Below are 18,610 nucleotides of genomic sequence, written 5' to 3' on the forward strand. Positions count from 1 at the left end.
TGACGTGAAATGCAGTGAGTGGCACATGCAGACAGGGGCAACACAGGGAAAGGAAAGGTGTCTGGTGACTGAGCAGAGTTCACCTGCAGGTATTTAGAGATGGAGGAGCGAGCTTGATGTAGGGCAGCTTTCCAACAGGGCATTATTCTGCCCTAAATATAGACAGGACAGAAGTAGGCTGAGCTGACAGCGCTGTAAAAAGGCCACAAAAATAAGCCATAATGTGAAACCTTGTGTACAGTGACTTAGGACTATGTCAGATATGTTTTGGAGGTGACTTGGATTTAAAATGGGCACTCATGAATTTAACTCTTGTGTTTTAACTTCCTGGCTGTCCCCCTGATCATATTCTTCATATATGAAAATCTATTTAATCAGGTTTATCAGCTGCTGTCTATGAGACTCCAAACAGAAGTATGTGTAACTTTCTCTAACATACTTCTGAAACATGTCATCTGTCTTTACAATAATGTTTATAAGTGATTATTATGGAATTAGGAAAAGCCTTTGTGTATTAAGGTGATTAAAAGCATATATCTGTATGTTTGCACCCCTAAAACATGGGTTAAGGGATGTCAGGGAGTCTCTGTGTTGCTCAAAAACACTTCAGCAGGGTAGTCTTTCCTTCACCTTCAAAGCTGGGACTTCATGGGCAAACCCTCTGACTCACTACACCCTCACACTACTGTTGTTATGCTGCCAAAAGCCCAAAGAAGGACTATTCCAGAAAATCTACCTTTGATCCACACAATCTGCAAACACACATCTTCCTCCAGCGGCACAGAGCTAATTTCAGCTATCCTCCTTCGTCTCTCTCTCTGCACCCTCTCTTCCTCTCTCCCTCGTTATACTGTATCAACATCCAGTTCGCCTCCGCTGTTAACCTCCAGCGCCAGTTTAAGTGGGACTACGCCACATGAACACTCACACTTTTTGCACTGAGCTGTGACAAGCCTCAACTTGTTCCGGGCAATGAGACCCAGAAACACCTACACTACATACTTCACAATTACCATCAATGGGGACTTTTCATATTCCTGCTGAAGGAAATCTAGGTTAACTAATCTAGGAAATAACGGATGATTGACTGATATAATTCCCAGTTGTATGTTACTTCTCGGATTGAAAATCAAACACAAGGTAAAAATAATGAGCTGTGAGTAAATAAACCTGTGACCTCTTTCAAATTTTAATCTCTGCTCTATTTTTAGCCAGGTATCATGGGTGTGGTCATGATCAAGCAAAACAGCACAGGTCAGTGACACTCCTCAGGGAGGCACTGACTGCCAGCGAAGCCAAAATATACCTTGCCTCTTTTTCTTTTTCAACTGTTTTCAAATCAGCTAAGATCTTGATCCAAAAAGACCCCTAAACTGACAAATTAGACCATACAACTCTATTTGTTAAGATTTTAGATTTATTACAGAAAGTGTATGAAACCCATGGCCATAACAGTCATACATTGTTTTATTGTTACTTATGGATGGACTTAAAGTGAAAATAAATGATTAACCATTCTGCTGGGGAGCCCAGTCAAGCACTTTGAGAAGCACTGGTACACAGTATGGTTTCGAATTGCTGTTTTAGCTTTAAGAAATCCCCAGAGATTACACACTTCTTGTTTACAGATTAGGAAATAGACTAAGTAAAAAAAAATGTACCCAAACCTGCTCTGTTGAGCCTCCACTGACCTGTAAACACACACACACACGCACACACACACACACACACACACACACACACACACACACACACACACACACACACACACAGAGAGACACACACAGACACACTGTACTGTGCTGGAGATGCTGGCAGTCACTCAGCACAGAACATTTAGGACAGGTGTGACATTCAGGGACTGACTGTTGCTGTATGTGTGGAGGAAACAGGTGGTGAGATCCTCACTGCGAGAGGGAAGGGAACAAGAAAACATTCAGTCAACATTTCGCTTAAAAGTGAGGAAGAGTGTTTATCTTTTACATTATAAAAATTGTTGTGACAAGTGATTATTTGTTAAAGACACAGTTCCATTGCGACTTTTATGTAATGTTATAATATATGTGATCATCTTTTCTTATCCTTTAACAATCTGTAAGTGAAATAATGGTTAGCATCACATTGAAAGTGAATAAATAAGGACACGTGTCTCTCAACAACAGAGAAGTGGTCTTATTTCATACTTCTCTACTGAACAATGTATGTCTGTTTCTCAGGAACATTTTCCAACTTCCCTGTCTGTGGCTCTCAGTCCCAAAAACACCTGTTTCCAGTAAAGATGAAGTGTTTAGTTTCATTTTTAAATAAAGAAAGTGATTTCATAAAAGTAAGGTAGTTTTCAACACTCAACTAGTTTATAGTAAGGAGGGAACATGTCACCCAGTGCAACAGTGTAGCTTGTTGATGTGGTTTTTACAGTTTTTAGACAATGATGGAGCTCAATGGCCCAGAGGAATAACACTTCAACACTTATCTTTACATTAAACCTTTAACTGTCTTTAGTATCAGTAAACTACAGAATTGTATGTTTATTTATAATATTTTATTTCAGTGCTCAGTGGTGACTTTTCAGGACTTTTCATATTTTTCAATCCAAGCATTCGTTCATATTATTCTGGTCAGTCTGAACATCTTCATTTTCCAATATGATGTGGTCAAATTTTCATTGGGACACAGAGGCGCTGCTCTGTGCAATTCACATTTCCATATTGTCCATCATTCATTATCTTACTTACTTTATATACTTTTGACATCTTAAACAACCATTGTTTTTTTCTATTTTTTTATTCTTTATTTAGTCTGCCCACTCCTAATTGTTCTGAAATAACGTTGGTTTACCACAGGGCTCTGTGTTGGGGGTCTTTCCTTTTAACCATCTACATGGTACTTCATGGTGAAATCTTCTGCAGCTATGGTATCAATTTTCATGGTTATGCTGGCAATACTCAAATTTACAGACCAACTACATCTGATGATTGTTTACATATTGCAAATCTTGAATTATGCCCAATCGCTTCTACAAATTGGATGTCCCAAAACTGAGATGTTAATTGTTGGCCCAAAAACCTAATTGCCTCTTCTGATAGACCATTGGGCATTGTGTAATTACCCAGAGCTCCACTGTTAAAAATCTTGGCATTATTTTTGACTCAGCTCTTTCATTCAATGCTCACATTAGGGAAACCACTAAGATTCACTGTCACAATAGCTTGAAAATATGCACACTTTTGTTCGTTCAAGATTAGATTACTGTAATGTCTTATTCTCTGGCCTACCTAGCTGCAGTGTTAAATGCTGCCACCAGAATACTAGAACTAGAACTAGAAAATCTGATTATATTACTCCAATATTAATCTCCATTCACTGACTGGCAATTCAGGAAAGATCAGACTTTATGGTGCATCTCTTATTTATAAATCATTACACTGGCTTGCACCATTATACCTGTCTGATATTATCACCCTTTCCATTTCCACGCATACTCCGATGGCATGATGCTGCCTATCATACTGTTCCCAGAATCAAGAGAAAAAAACATTTGATAGTTGAGAGTTCTCCTACCAAGCTCCATATCTATTGAACCTGCTACCTCTTACAATCAAGTTACTACAGTTACCATTGATATTCATTTGATAACATGTCCCATGATTCACTACTGTCACATGGTATTCTGTGTATTGGATCTTTAAATGTTCTATCATTTATTTTTTGGGGGGGTTTTGTTTCATTAACTTTTCTTTAGTCTCTTCTTGATTCTTTTAATATTGTTGTTTTTGCTGTAAGTGCATTGAGACACCCTTGTGTGGTTTTGCAATTTAAATAAACATTTATTCAACTCAAGTCGTTAAATTCTATGCATGTCCTATGTTCAAATCCATTTTTTCTGATAGAAAATGTTTATTTTTAATGTGGAAATGAATACAATTTACATTTAATGTTTGGGATAATTTAACATGAATATACTGATTATGTATGAGCTGCTGTACCATATAAACTGTTTTTATTTTCTGTGCTGAACAAGAAAAGCTGGAAAAAAACCCCAAAAACACACATTAAGAAATAGTTTAAGATTCCCTCGGAGTACTTAGCAAACCCACTTCTTTTAATGCTCTAAGCGATGAGCATTGAACAAACAACCCATAAATCACATTGTTTTTATTTGGGACTTTTCTTGGAACCAACTGGATGTTCAACATGAGCAACCCCTCCTGCAATGTCAAAGGTTTGTCTGGCCACATTTCAAAGGAGTCTCTCCCTGCACCCCCACTCCCAGCTCAAATATCTAGAACAAGTCGAGTGCTCGGTAAGTGCAGCAGAAGCAGGCACTGAAATAATATGGAAGTTAATAGGAAAATATAAAGGTTTAATTGGGAGAAAAACTGCAAGATTACCATACCTTTGCAATTCACCGATGACCATTTTACTCCACACTGTTAGATGATTTAGATCAGGATTAAAAATGAGCCTTTTTTCTTGTTTAATTCAGTTTTCCTGTAGGGAGGGTTTTATCTACTTTGATTGCATTTCAGCCTAATTAGGCAACGTGAAAACACACTAATTAATAGTCATAGACACCAAACCTACATGATAGTCATCATTCAAGTGGCTCAGCAACAAACGGAAAAGGAAATGAAGACATTTGGACAAGAAGACAAGTGCAAGATGGGTTTATTGTCAAACTGGTTATTAAGACATGAACTTGACTAATGTCATATCAAATCTTAAACTTCGCTGTAGTAAAGTGCAGATTCAAATCAAGTTGCCCTGGGAGTTGTCATACATTTTCTATGTCTGGTTTTGAACTGTCAGGTTAAATAGACTGCAATATGAAATCCTACGAATTATGAAAAGCCCTTTTTTTCAACCCACACATCTAAAGCTAATGTGCAAACAAGATAATTCACAAAGCTTTACTATTCTGTACGTCGAGGCGCCCTCTTACTCATCGGTGTCCTCAAGTTCTCATACAATTGGACGATGAGTTGTACAAAATGAGCATCCTAGCTGTAGTCTAGGAGTTCTCATGAAAGGTTTTCTGCAGTGATTGGTTGGTTGATATGCTGCCGCTGCACATGCACAGTGGGCCAAAGATGTTTGACCTACCCCAGACTTTTCTTTAAATCAAGATTATTAAAAGACCAGCAACATTTTAAAGGTCGGCCATGTACGAGCGTTAAGAGGTCACTTCTGTGTACAAGCCTGCACACTCCAGCGGTTGTAAGTCGGTTAGTTTGGCCGCTGCGGTTTCTAGTGGCAGTCATGTGCATTATGGAATCTCACATGTGTGCCACTCCAAACTCTTATCCTCTATTTGTGTAAGCTCAAAAAAAAAAAAAAAAAAAAAGAAGAAAAATCACAAACACACACATCCTGTGGCACTCACACATACACACTCACTCCAGTTCATTCACCCTTCTTACAACAATCAGTACAATGGTTTTGCATTCCCCCCCAACCCTCCACTCTCCCCTTGAGTAGGGAAGGGGGATACTGAAGGGAACGGCAGCAATGAGGTAAACACAAAAACTCATGAGAGATATTGCACAGACAAGTGCCGGCACAGAATACAACAGTCTCTCTTTCCAACAGCCTAGCCTGTGCATAGGAAGAATAAAGCACTTATGGTGTTCGCAGACATTTAACCCCTTCTCGTAAAGCTTTGTTATACACTAAAGTGGGAACGACAAATGTAATAGAATCTGCGCCAATTGGCAGATCCAGATTCGCACGACAATAACTAAATGTATTGTAAAAAGTACAAAAATAAAATAAAAATAAGGTAACCTAATGATGACTGAGAAAGGGCCCGTGACTGTTGGCAACAGTGATGGGACAAACAAAAAAAAAAAACAAAAAAAACCTGAAGTCCCAGCATATGTAGAAATGCCTCAATCATTGCTTTGACAAGAGAGAAGCAGGCAAAGTTTGAGGCTGGGTTGGAGCCAGCATGGAGAAAAATCTCTCACGTTTCATTCAATAAATAGCATCGTGGAATATGCAAAAAAAAAAATCTATTTTTTCTAAAGCAAAAAATATGTGAACCCCTTGCTCAGTTCATCCATGTTTGTCCATGTTACCGTCCATTCTTAATACATCCCCACAGATAGAGCTGTGACTCCATGAAGTAATGAACAGAGGAAGAAAATGGTCACTCATCCCTCCATTTAATCCACTCATCATTCAGTCCATCCTGGTAGAATTAGGACATTTTTGTGCACACAAATCTTCAAGTTCATACTCTCCAAATGGTTTCAATTTGCAAACCAAACCCACAAAAACGTGTCCTTCAGTTCTTCAAACACCTTGTGGGTCAGGTGTTGAACCATCATGTTCTCCAGTCCACACCTGGAATCACCCCCTTCTCCCCCTTTCCATCCGTCCATTCACCCCCAAATGTCTTCACGATCATTATCTGTGGAGCAAGACGAAGGCCTCTAGTTTTTCGGGGATGTTTCCCCTGTAGTCGAGGCTGTGCTTGATGATGGCCCTGGCGGCGAGGCACTGCAGCGTGGTGTGGTTTATGGGTTGGATGACATTCCTGGCCAGCTCCTTCTCGTCTAGGAGGTCGCAGGCCGTTTGCTGGAAGGCGTTGGTGCTGTCGAAGTGAGTCCCGCATGAAATCAACAGGTTCATGATGTCAGCGTGACCATTGGATGCAGCTATATGAAGGGGGCTGGTGGGTAGAAAGAGAGAGCGGATTATAGACAGGTCCATGATATTGGCGTAACTAGTGGCTGGAGCACTATGATGCGACTGAAGAGCTTAAAAATCCTAAAAATGCTTCATTTAGAGCTGAAACAAGAGAAGACGAGAAATACAAACTACACAAACATACCTGTTGTCATCTTCATCCCGGCTGTTAACATCTGCTCCACACTCAAGAAGAATAGAGGCGACAGTGAAGGAAGGGAACTTGCAGACGGGGTAACGGCCCACACAGGTGGTGTTACGGTCGACTGCCAGGTGTAGTGGACTGTAGCCATTCTTACCACACGGCTGGAGCTTCAGGAATCTGTAGAGATGTGGAAGGAGAAACTTTTCATTAAAAGAAATCACAATAAAGTGACAACAAGCTGCAAACACCATGGTGACAGCAAGGCATGGGCCGGTTACCAGTTTCAAGGTATACCCCAGTATGAAAAAGTCACAATTTCAAAACCACTAAAATTTTCCGTCATACCGTTCCTGCGGCATGAGCGGGTTTTTTTTAAATTTTTTATTTTTAAAAAGGTGGAGGCCCCTCAGGTCGTGTGCAGCTGCAGTGTAAAGTACCCCTTCCCCTCCTCCTGCGCACCTCCGGTTGCTGTCACAAGCAGGTAGCTCTGCAGGCTGTATGATGGCTGAAGGAGGCGAGCCCCCCCCCGACCTTTTCCCCCCGTCTAAAAGGACCAAGTCAGCTGTATGGGAATACTTCGACTACCGTAAAAAGACAGACGGCTGCAGCTTGGAGGAAGAAGGTCCCTACGTGCAAAACGTGCTTGTGGACAGTGGCAGCGCGAGGAGGCAATACATCCAATATGATAGTGAGCAAGTCTCCAAAAACTGTTGAGATTCAGTTTTAAGCTCCTGCCTGCATTTACTTATTTATATTTATCTTAGAAGTGTTTTTACTTTTTCAATTATTTATGTTCTGATATTGAGCCACAGGTTAAGTGATTTATTTGCATTTAGTGTTGTTTTTTTCTCCACTACAAATAATTAATTTATGTCGTGACTTCAGTTGCAGGTTAAGCCTCAGTTAAAAGGACTGCATTAAGGACTGCACTTATTTTCTATTATTATTATTTTTTTTAGAAAGAATTCAGTTATTTTTTATTATATATTTTAAATACATATTTACTAATGTTCCATCATGTTCTATACATGTTTAAAAATAAAAGACTGTTCAATGGAAAAGTTTTTTTTTTTTTAGTTTTTAAATACAGACATACAACACATTTTAGAGCTGTAATCATAATACCGTGAAACCGCTATATTTTTGCCTAAGGTTATCATACCGTCAGAATCTCATACCGACCCATGCCTAGTGACAGCACTGCACAAGTACAGGACAATTTCCTAGATGACAATGAGGACTTTAGGTTTGATTGTGAATCATGACACGGGCAATCTATTTCATACACAATACATCTTGTGTACGTGATTCATTCACAGAAATTAACAAGACGCCTGAGACAGTAGTGAAATGTATGACATTTGACTGAGTGTAAATTCACAAACAAATACAAGAAATACATAGAAATGGATGAAAAGTGAAGAGAACTCAAAACGAAACCTTTCCCTCAGAACCATCATATTTTATATGTTTGACACACAGCAGTAATTTCCACACACACACACACACACACACACACACACAACACACCTATAGATGGTTTCCTTCTTGTAGTGGTCCTGCTCCGCAGTACATGGCACCTTCTCCAATAGACAAATGAGGTGCAGGATGATTGACAGAGCCTTGCTGAGCTGGGCAGGGTCAGGAGGCATCGGCCCACATTGTTTGACCGCCCGCTCTATCTCCAACACGCTCTTGGAAAGGATCCCCATCAAGTCCTCAAATGACACCGATGTCCCCAGAAGCCCTTTGGCCCTGTCCTGCAGCATGAAGGAGAAGAGCTCGGCGAACGACAGCAGACTGGAGGCTGTCATGGGGCTCAGGGGGTCCAGGTTGCTCTGTTGCATGTCCAGCGCGTACTTCCACAGATTGATACAGCGCTCAAAGTTCCCAGAGTCAGCATAGACAGCACCGCGGTAACGGATGTAGTAAGATGTGTCTGGATGCTGCGGACCGAGGATTCTCTCACGGATGAGCAGAGCCTGCATGCGCATCTCATCCGGGTCAGATATCAAACCATCCAGCTCTTCTCCATTTGTTACCTAGGAAAAGGACAGCAAGGTTAAGATGACGACAGGGTGCAGACGTTTAAGTAGGTTCAAGGTGTCCATGTACATGCAAACAAGTCAGCCAAAGCAAACAAATCAAAGACCTGACATCAGACTGCTGCAGTATGCACTTGTGTTGTGCTGACCACACATTTTTAATTCTTTCTTTTCATTTTTGGTGATACAAACATGGTCTTAAATGTTTTCCTTATTCTATGTCTTCACAGCATATGCTCTAAACTGCAGCCTGTGTCTCAAATACTAAAGACTAGAATGCTAATTTCTTGCATAGTAAATTCAAAAGAAGTCACCTTGTCCATGCTGCATTTACAAAACTTGACCGTGTCAGCAATAATAACACTTTAAATGAAAAAAACTGCAGTGAAAAGACTTAGACTAAAACTCACCTCTCTGGCGTAGTCGTAAGCCATGATGAGTTGTTTGGGTTCCGCTTTATGGACAACGTTGTTGCTATCCGTGTACCTGAGATCCATGGCTCTCTTCCAGTATTTTAAAGCTCCGAGCAGGTCTCTTTTTTTATCCACAAATGTGGCTCCCAAGAGCTCCAGGGCATCGATGCGTTCCGTGTGGCTTGTCTGCAGAGAGGTGAAATTGTTATTTTTCATATTTCTCTTAAATACTGAATCATTTAAAAACATCATCTACGAGGACAAACCCTCCATTCTAAGCAACAGAGACCCTGACCTGCTGATGCGTTGTCAGGTAATCTACAATGTTCGTGTGGCCTGTGACGCTGGCAGAGAGCAGGGGTGTCATGCCGTAGCCGTCCTGCTCCATGGATGCTCCGTACTGCAGCAACATCCGCATTATCTCCAGACTGCCTGACTCCGCACAGTCATGGAGTGCTGTGTTACCTATGGACAGAGGGGACACATGTCTTACAATAAGATACAGATTATGTTATTTATACCACACAGACGCTTAGCTGGAGTACAGGAGCATGTGTGTTCATACAATACGTCTTTTTAGTGTTACTTTTAAGTTAACATTCGTGGACTCTTCACAATCTTTCTGCTACAGTCATCAGCATAAACAAATGGATAACATGTAAAGAAAGCGCTCCAAGACCTGCTGATACATTTAATTGAAACGTGTGAATCCATGCAGTCAGGAGGTAGTAGCTGGCTTTGTTGTCAAACAACACTGGAAAACCCCCCGGCTGAACCTCAGCATTTTATTTTGATAAAGCAGAAATGGTTTTTAGTTGTACTGTCTTGTGGCAGAAAACTGGAAGTACTCCAAAGAGCACACTACAAATTATTACAAACTAAGGAATTAAAAAATACTATTCAAGAGTTTACATTTAAAAAAAATTGTAGTTCCCAAAATGTAGTTTCTACATTCCACCAGTACTAGAAATACAACTAATAAACCCTGCAGCACTGTCCTTTCACCTGGACTATATTCAACAAGGCGTCAGTTCAGCTGATCAGATTATTATGGATGCTGCCACTGAGCTATGTGTCTGTTACACGTTCACCTCCTCCAAACCATCTGATGTGTAACGTTAACGCCGCTCTCTCAAACAGAAAGTCGCAGGTCACACTGCTTCTACTTCATGTCTTACTTTAAAGGGTAAACCTGCTCAACTCAACCACTGTAAACAAGGTAATGTGTAGTTTAAAAAGGTTTTGTAACAATGTCTCTTGTCCCCTCACATATACTATTGATCCAGATCAAGCACAATAAGTTATATATATTCACCATCTATGGCTTAATGGTGGTGGTCACAGTGCTTATGAAACTATGATGTGGTTAGAGGAGTATTTGTTACTTGGATACTAAAAGTCTGGAGGCCTTTAAAGTCTCAGTCTGTAGTGTATCATTTTGTCCTGCAAACCTTTCTTCCAAATAAGTCAGTTCAGTCCAAAAAAAAAAAATCAGCATCAATTTTCTATAAAAAACATTTTAGGTGCGCAGGTGGTCGAGTGGTTAGAGTGTGAATCACGATTGGAGGTCCTTTGCTGCATGTCAAAACCCCCTCTCTCTCTCTCTCATGTTTCCTGTCAGTCTACTCATAAATAAAGATGTCTATGCTAACAAAATCTTAAAAAAAAAAAAGAAATAATAATAAAAAAAAAAAGGTTTCCACTGCTAGTTTTTCCTGGAGCTTAACATGGGACATACCGAGTAGAGCACTTACTGATTCCATTAAGTTAAAAGCCAAAAAAAATCCTACAAATGAATTCAGCCACTTATTTAACACTTCTTCACATGCATTCATAACACTTCATATTCATGTAATGGTGCTTTACTTTCGCTCGCCTCTGCCATGATCCCCCTCAGTACACGGAGGCTAATCCATATTCAAGTAGACGAGACCAAACAGGGTTAGTCAGGGATTAACCATTACCTAGGGCTCAAACGATTACTCAAATTATTCGATTACAAAAAATGAGCGAGGCAATTTTTCTTGAATCGAAGCTTCATTTAATCCATTTCACTGGCACTATATGACATGCTCTGCTTGTGGTTAACACAAATGGTTATTACTGACGCACATCGCCTCACTCGCTAGTTGTGGAGCAATTTACTAAAAGAGTGAACACTAGAATGGGGCATGCGCACACACACACACACACACACACACACACACACACCAAAAAACAATCAGTTTGCTATCGTTTATTTTCACATCACGTCTTCTTTTTCTAACGTCACCGTGTGGATCATTAACCCTGTTGTTCTAGTTTATGAACTAGTAGCTTCTACCTGCTGAGATCTCACAGTCAGAGGTAGGAGATGAGGAGGAAAGGAGCAGGGGAGGGTTGATCTCAGGTGTCTACACTGAAAGCCTGGAGGTAGGAGGAGCGGGGGAATCTAGTGCACTTAATTTGTAGGGTAGCCTAATGATACAAACATTAAAATCAGTCACACTAAAAGTAGTTCATGTATTTGTTTCAGAAGGCACTGAAGTTAAATGCACTAAATACAATAAATGGGTTTAGTTTTGATTAAAACAATTGAATATTCAGTCCAAATATCATTTGTCTAAGTTATAACTCTTGAATATGCCTTGTTTCAGAGTCATTTGACTTAACTATATTATTTTAATGTATTGGTTTCAGAAGGCACTGAAGTTAAATGCACTACATGGGTATAGTTTTGATTTTAAAAAGGAATGTCCAGGAATAAGACCCAATTGTACATTTTCAGAGACGTCTCATTTTTAGTATTGCTATTTAATAAGGAAAAAGAATTTATTCGATCACTCAATTAATCGATGAAATAATCGATAGCTGCAGCGCTGCTTATACCCTTTAGTTTCTGCCAAAGAAGTAAAACTGGTTACTACAAAAATGAACCACAATTTATACTGTAAATATAGTTTCACAGTCAAATTGTTGTATTTTTTCTGAGCTGTGTGCGTAAATCATTAAGAATAATATAAAACCAGTCTGTACACCACCAAGATGAACTGGTTTACACTTTATTTTTGGTTGACACTGCTGGAGGGTAATACTGATTTATAAGTGTGCTCTATTTGTGTGACATAGGTTTTTTATTACCAATTTGTTCTAGTTTGCGATAAATAATATAACTGAACCGCCATTGAATGTCCTTTATTATTTATCTTTTATTTATTGTTCCAAGAACTCAGGTTGATTGAACAACAGAAAATATCTCATTTTGTGTAGCATACATGTGTAAGTTATTTTGTTGAAGCAATCAGACATTAACATTTAGTTGTTTTGTTTAAATTATCATTCATCGAAAAAATAATCGACCGATTAATTGATTATCAAAATAATCCTTAGTTGCAGCCATAATTACAACAGTAGCGTTAAGTGTTATTAGATGACGGGTTGTTCTCAAATAGATGGGTAACTGTTCACAGTCAATAATTATGTTTGTTTGTATGATCTGAAAATTGCCACGATCGGAACAAATAAATAAATAAATCAATAATTAATAAATGTACAAAGCAAAGTGCCTCTTTTTGCTGCCCCCTCCAAGACAACTTCTCTCTTTTCTACGGTAACATGTTGAATATGATATACCACGGAATAAATCAATAAGCTGGCAACTAATTGATTAACCGTTGCAGCTCTAGTTTAGCTGTTGATCGAGCTGTTACGCAGTCATTGATAAGAAGTGTTCAGTAAAGTTATGTCTCAGTTATATCAGTATTGTTACGTGATTTCTGGGAAGAAAGATTTATGGACTCGACTCTTCTATAGTCCACTGAGAATCAGATAAGAAGCAGCAACAGAACAGCTGGATTAACTAATAAAAACATGTGGGCAGTAAACTAATGTAAAGTGCTGACTTTGTGACGCTATTAAAAAGGAAATGAGTCAGTTCCAGGTTTAAATATTCAGATTTGAGGAGCTGGAATCAAACAACTTTGAATTTTTTTCTTCAAAAAGTGACTTAAAAAGAGATCCAGTATGTAAGATTCTGAAATATATATCACAAGGACTGCCCATCCCTTCATCTTCCTCTTCCAAGTGTGTAGGGGAACTTATGGTGGCTACGAAACTCAAAGTCCCTCTCTAGAGCCAGTGTTTGGTTTGTCCATTCTGGGCTACAGTAAAAGATGAAGACCCACTCCCTAATTGGACTTGTTATAAAAGTTAACAAAAACACAACAGGTCTTAGTTTCCGGTGATTAGACACCAATTAAAACATACTTATGTATATCATATTTCATTTCTGCGTCTTTTCTGCTTGATGCCACTAAAGTTACACACTGCACCTTTAACGATACGAATCGACTCATCGTTGCAGCAGCCTCAAAATACTCAGGACAAAAAAAAATTTAAAAACGCATGACAAAAATTGGACTACAATGTCAATAATACTACACTAAAACTGACAAAAATCAAACATTTATAATTTGACTAAAACTAAATTTACATTTTTGCTAAATCAAAATCAGATACTGAAATTAACACTGACACTAACAAAACAAGTTAATCCAGAAACTTCGAAATCCTTCCCAAATCCGGGGATTAGTCTGAATACTCATTCTGGGCCTCCAAACAGGATTTATAGTACATTAATCCAGAGTGAGGACGGCAGTTCACAAACAGGTGAACTGAACTGAAGGAATTTCATAACCTGAGAGGAGGTGGTTTGTCTGCGGAGGGAGAGAGCGCTGAGCACAGATTTTTTAATCAGCTGTGATTGTAGTGCCCAGACCTTTTTTACCCTCCCCAGCACTTCTACTATCAGGACATTTGTTTTGGAAATGTTTTGGTTATTTCACATATACTCCTTTCTGCTGGTCCAGCTGTTCCACCCTAATTATCACACGTCATCATCGAGCTCACTTTGCAGCCACATGCACAACGGAGCATCTGTATCCTGCTGTTCCACACGGGGGTGGGGAGGGTTTTGAATGTCTATGAACTGAGTGCTAATCCCAATGACGGTCTGTTTGTCAGGGAAGCCGAGGATGAGCGACAACCGAGTGGTTCAGAGGAATGGACATGTTTATTGTGGGCGCCCCAAACGTGTGCAAACTGACCAATGAGCCTGCTATCAAGCCTAACAGTACTGAGAAAAAGACTGAAAAACTAAAAGGCATTTGTATTTTCATATTTAAAAAATGTGATTATTTGAAACATGGTCAGCAGATAAACTAAAGCTGTAAAGATTACACTGAAAATTAGCTATTAAAGTAATCTTTTATGCAGTTTAGTGGTGTTACCAATTCTTCAGTTTTAATATTTTGTTTTTTCTTTACTCCTCTATGATAGCAACTAAATATATTTGTGTTGTAACCTGTTTGTCAGGACCAAACAAAACATCTTAGGTTACATCTTTGGGAAAACAGTGACTGTAATTTTCAGACATTTTATGGATCAAATAAAAATGAATCAAGGTCAGCAGAGAAGAGGGCTATGGTGTAGGAGTAGTTTGAAATTTTTAACAATTTGATATATATTTGGCCATAAGAGCCATTAAACCCACTGACACGAATGTGCAGTCGTTGTGCTCAAAGAAAGGTCACATGTGCGGTCTCCTCTGAAGTCTACAGTGGTCCAGTGTTCCATACACATGTGATTTTATCCTGGATATCACTGTTGATGCTTTTCTTTTTGAGCTCTCTCAATGTCTTTTTATTTCAGAAAAGCCAATAGCTTCACAGGCACAATAGTTATTTCAATATCAAATCAATCAAAATATGTACTAAATACAATCAGAGTAGAAAAGTTATCTTAGTCACACCCACAAAAAAATGTGTTAAAATGATGTAGTCAGCGTCATAGTTTTCCATTGCGAAACCAGGCATTCGTGGTATTCTGTTGAGTCATTTTCAGAACGAAAATATGCAAAATGTATATCTATCACACATTATTGTTTTTCTCTACTATCAGGTGTACATTTAGACCATCATATGTCATCTCCTGTGGTGTACGGACATACATTACCTTTTTACTGTGCAATCCTTCTTGTTATTCTTCACATTTCTTAAAACAACTTGCTCTGAGATCAGTAAAACCTTCATTACTCAGAGTGTTTTTGGCTTTTGGGCTGTTAACACGCTCACCTTTCACACTTTTCCTGTTGACATCTGCTCCTTTCTCCAGCAGGTACTGAGCTATTTCCTTGTGTCCCTTGTAGCAGGAGATCATCAGACACGTGTGTCCGTGTCTGTTGGCCACCTCCAGGTCAGCTTTGTGCTCCACCAGGTATTTCACAATGTCCAGGTGACCGTCGAAGCACGCTGCCCTCAGGGGGGTCGAGTTGGTCAGGGTGGTGCTGTTGACAGACGCTCCGTGCCCCAGCAGGGACTGGACCACCTTTAGATGACCGGCTGCCGACGCTGCCCACAGGGGGGGCGCTCCCTCAATGGTTTCCCCATCAAAGTTCACAGACCCACCGACCTCAACAGGAGCACTGCAGCACTCCAGCAGGTACTCCACCAGGTCCAGGTGTCCGTACCGTGAGGCCATCAGCAGCGGGGTGGCCCCGTTGGTCTTCTCGCCCATCAGCTGGGTCACCTCGTGCCCATCTTTGTTCTCCAGCAGTTTTTGTAGCAGCCGGAGCTTTCCGTCTCTAGCTGCGTTGAATACTGCCGTCTTTAAATCCATCTCTGAGATTTCCTTCAGTGCTATTCAATTTGTTTTGTTTTAGATAAAAGGCAGCTGTGTTGGTGAAACAGGCAGCTGAGGACTGGGGGAGCTCGGGACTCTTTGTTTACAACAAGCTCAGACTTTGTAGCTAACGTTGAATCAGCTAACTGAGCTAGCGTTTAATTAACCTAAAAGGTCCACTAACACGTCATGAACTCCAACTTTTTAAAACAATGTCATAGCCGGATGTCGTGTGTATGTGTGTGTCTAAACTATTTTAATAACCGTGCCGTTTGAGCCGACCCTTGGTCCGGTAACACATCTGTCGCCGTGTGAGCGAGGTGTGCTAGCCAACTTCCTTGATCAGTTTTAGCTTCACCCACTAGCGTCGCTTAGCTAACACTTCTTTATTAACCGATACTCATCCACGGACATTTCTTTCTCCTCCTCCATTAGACCTGCTTCCTCTGCTTGAGACACAACATACTCCCGAGACGCTAATTTTACTCGTTTTTTCCGAGGGCCGAAAAAAAACAGAAATCCACCCCCACCCGAGCTGCTGTTAGCTTAGCTGGGGATAACTCGACGGTAACCGAGCCGCTTTTCTTCCTCACACAGGTCGAGTAACCCCCACCCCCCCTAAAAACTGCAAATAATAGTCGTCCGGGAAGCCTCTCCGCCAACTGGCACGACGATAATCTCAGCGCAGGGTTTGGGTAATTAGGGAAGGCTATCCACCCACGGCTCGACCGGATGATCACGACTCCGTTTCTGTCAAATCGCGAACCCGACGCAGTCTTTTCTCTCCGTCACGGCGTACGATTGACGTGCGAAGCGTCCAATCACAGAGCAGCTAGATTCTGACGTAGACATTAAAAACACACAACAACAAAGAGCAGATCCGCGACCCGGCTTTGTGTAAACCTGGAAGTTTTCTTTGTAAATAAATTGAGATTACAATCGTCAAAAGGAAAACTTGACCCGTCTGTGTCTGCCAGTTTAAATATATAATGTATGGCTGCAGAGATTATTGGGATAGCTTTGATTATGTCACTCCCTACAGGATAAAAGATGCATCACTAGAAGATGTATCCAGAAACCTCACCCCTCACTGTTTATCTGGAGTGATCGAGTTGTTTTATACCTACACATTTTAATAGAAAGTTTATTCAGACATCCTAATAACTTCATTATTTGAGTCCAAAATCCACCTGTTGGTGTTCAAACAGAGAGTTAAATGCCAACAATGCATCACTCACAAAAAACTGACAGACAGTGGTGGAAGTACTCAGATCCTTTACTAAATAATAAAAGTACAAGTACAGCAATATAAAAATAATCCATTACAAGTAAACGTTCTGCAAAATGTACTTAAGGTATTTAAGTAAAAGTATTCATTTTGTCACTCTGTCTTAAAGATTGTTATATATGACATCCTTTAATTTTTAATACTGAAGCATCAGTGTGTCAGCAGCATGTTACTGTCGTAGCTGCTGGAGGTGGAGGTAGTTTCAGCTACTTTATATAAAGTTTGTAAATAAAGCTTGTTCACTGGTTCCCAATCTAGGGGTGGGACCTCTCCAAAGGGTCACCAGATAAATCTGAGGGGTCATGTGACGATTAATGGGAGAGGAAAGAAGAAAAAACAAAGTTCTGCTACACAAATGTGTTTTCAGTTTTTGGACTTTTTCCTCATATCTTTGATTTTTGGTAAAATATTGGAACCAGGTGAGAAGTTTAGAAGGAACAATCACTTATTGGTGGAGCTGTTTACAACTCATAAATCTGAAATGTAACACTGACTACACACTGCTTTTTGCAAGTCATCAAAAGCCAAACAGGTTATAAACCACGTGTCTTATCTTTAACAATGTGTTGTATTTTAAAAGCTTGTTATATTATCCATTGTGTCAAGTAATTACAGCTGGTGAATAAATGTAGTGTAAGTATAGATTATAAAGTAGCACAAAATGGAAGCTCAAGTAGGCCTACCTCAAAACTTTTCTTTAGTTTATAATTTTATTGTTGTGTGTATATTATATATATGTGTGTGTGTGTGTGTATACACATATATATGTGTGTGTATATACACATATATACATATGTGTATATATATATATGTAATAATTGCATTTTAGGGTCCTTTTATTTAGTTTATTATAGTTTATATTGTTGTGTGTGTATATATACATGTATGTGTGAGTATGTATATATATATGTGATTGCATTTTAGGGTTTTATTTAGTTTTTAATTGTTTTGTTGTATACATGTGTTTTTTTCTATATCACTATTCTTGAGCTGCTGTAGCAATGAATTGTCCCCACTGTGGGATCAATACATTTATCTGAAGTACAGTAGTTGAGAAAATGTTACTTTCCACCACTGCTGACAGAAAACATACTGTGAATCAGGGAAATAATAACACAGGAAGCAAAGCAAAACAGAGGTAATTAATGGCTATATATGTGAATGAACTTTTTGTGTGAAGTTTCAGTCAATTGTGACCATGTTCCAGTTCAAAAAGGCCAAAGTATAGCTAAAAACATGAAGGCTTGCTGAGTCTTTCTCATTGTATTTATGGTTAAATTCAGGTGTGAACTCTGTGAGGTCTTCTAGATCATAGGTTACCTAATGTCAAATGACCTTAATTGATGTCATGGATGAACAACAAACTGGTTAC

At 39.6% G+C, this 18,610-nt stretch overlaps 1 protein-coding gene across 1 annotated transcript; it reads right to left on the bottom strand.

The window, feature by feature from the left end:
* Positions 1 to 4,651: 4,651 nt before the first annotated feature.
* On the bottom strand, positions 4,652 to 16,652 carry fem1c (fem-1 homolog c). The gene is made up of 6 exons (XM_053326220.1): positions 15,404 to 16,652; positions 9,589 to 9,758; positions 9,291 to 9,479; positions 8,366 to 8,877; positions 6,836 to 7,012; positions 4,652 to 6,673 (listed from the first exon to the last, which is right to left on the bottom strand). Exons 1-6 carry the CDS (start codon positions 15,945 to 15,947, stop codon positions 6,409 to 6,411), a joined length of 1,857 nt encoding a protein of 618 aa, XP_053182195.1. The 5' UTR covers positions 15,948 to 16,652; the 3' UTR covers positions 4,652 to 6,408.
* Between the last annotated feature and the right edge of the window lie 1,958 nt (positions 16,653 to 18,610).

This window comes from Scomber japonicus, chromosome 9 (assembly GCF_027409825.1).
Source record: "Scomber japonicus isolate fScoJap1 chromosome 9, fScoJap1.pri, whole genome shotgun sequence".
NCBI lineage: Eukaryota > Metazoa > Chordata > Actinopteri > Scombriformes > Scombridae > Scomber > Scomber japonicus.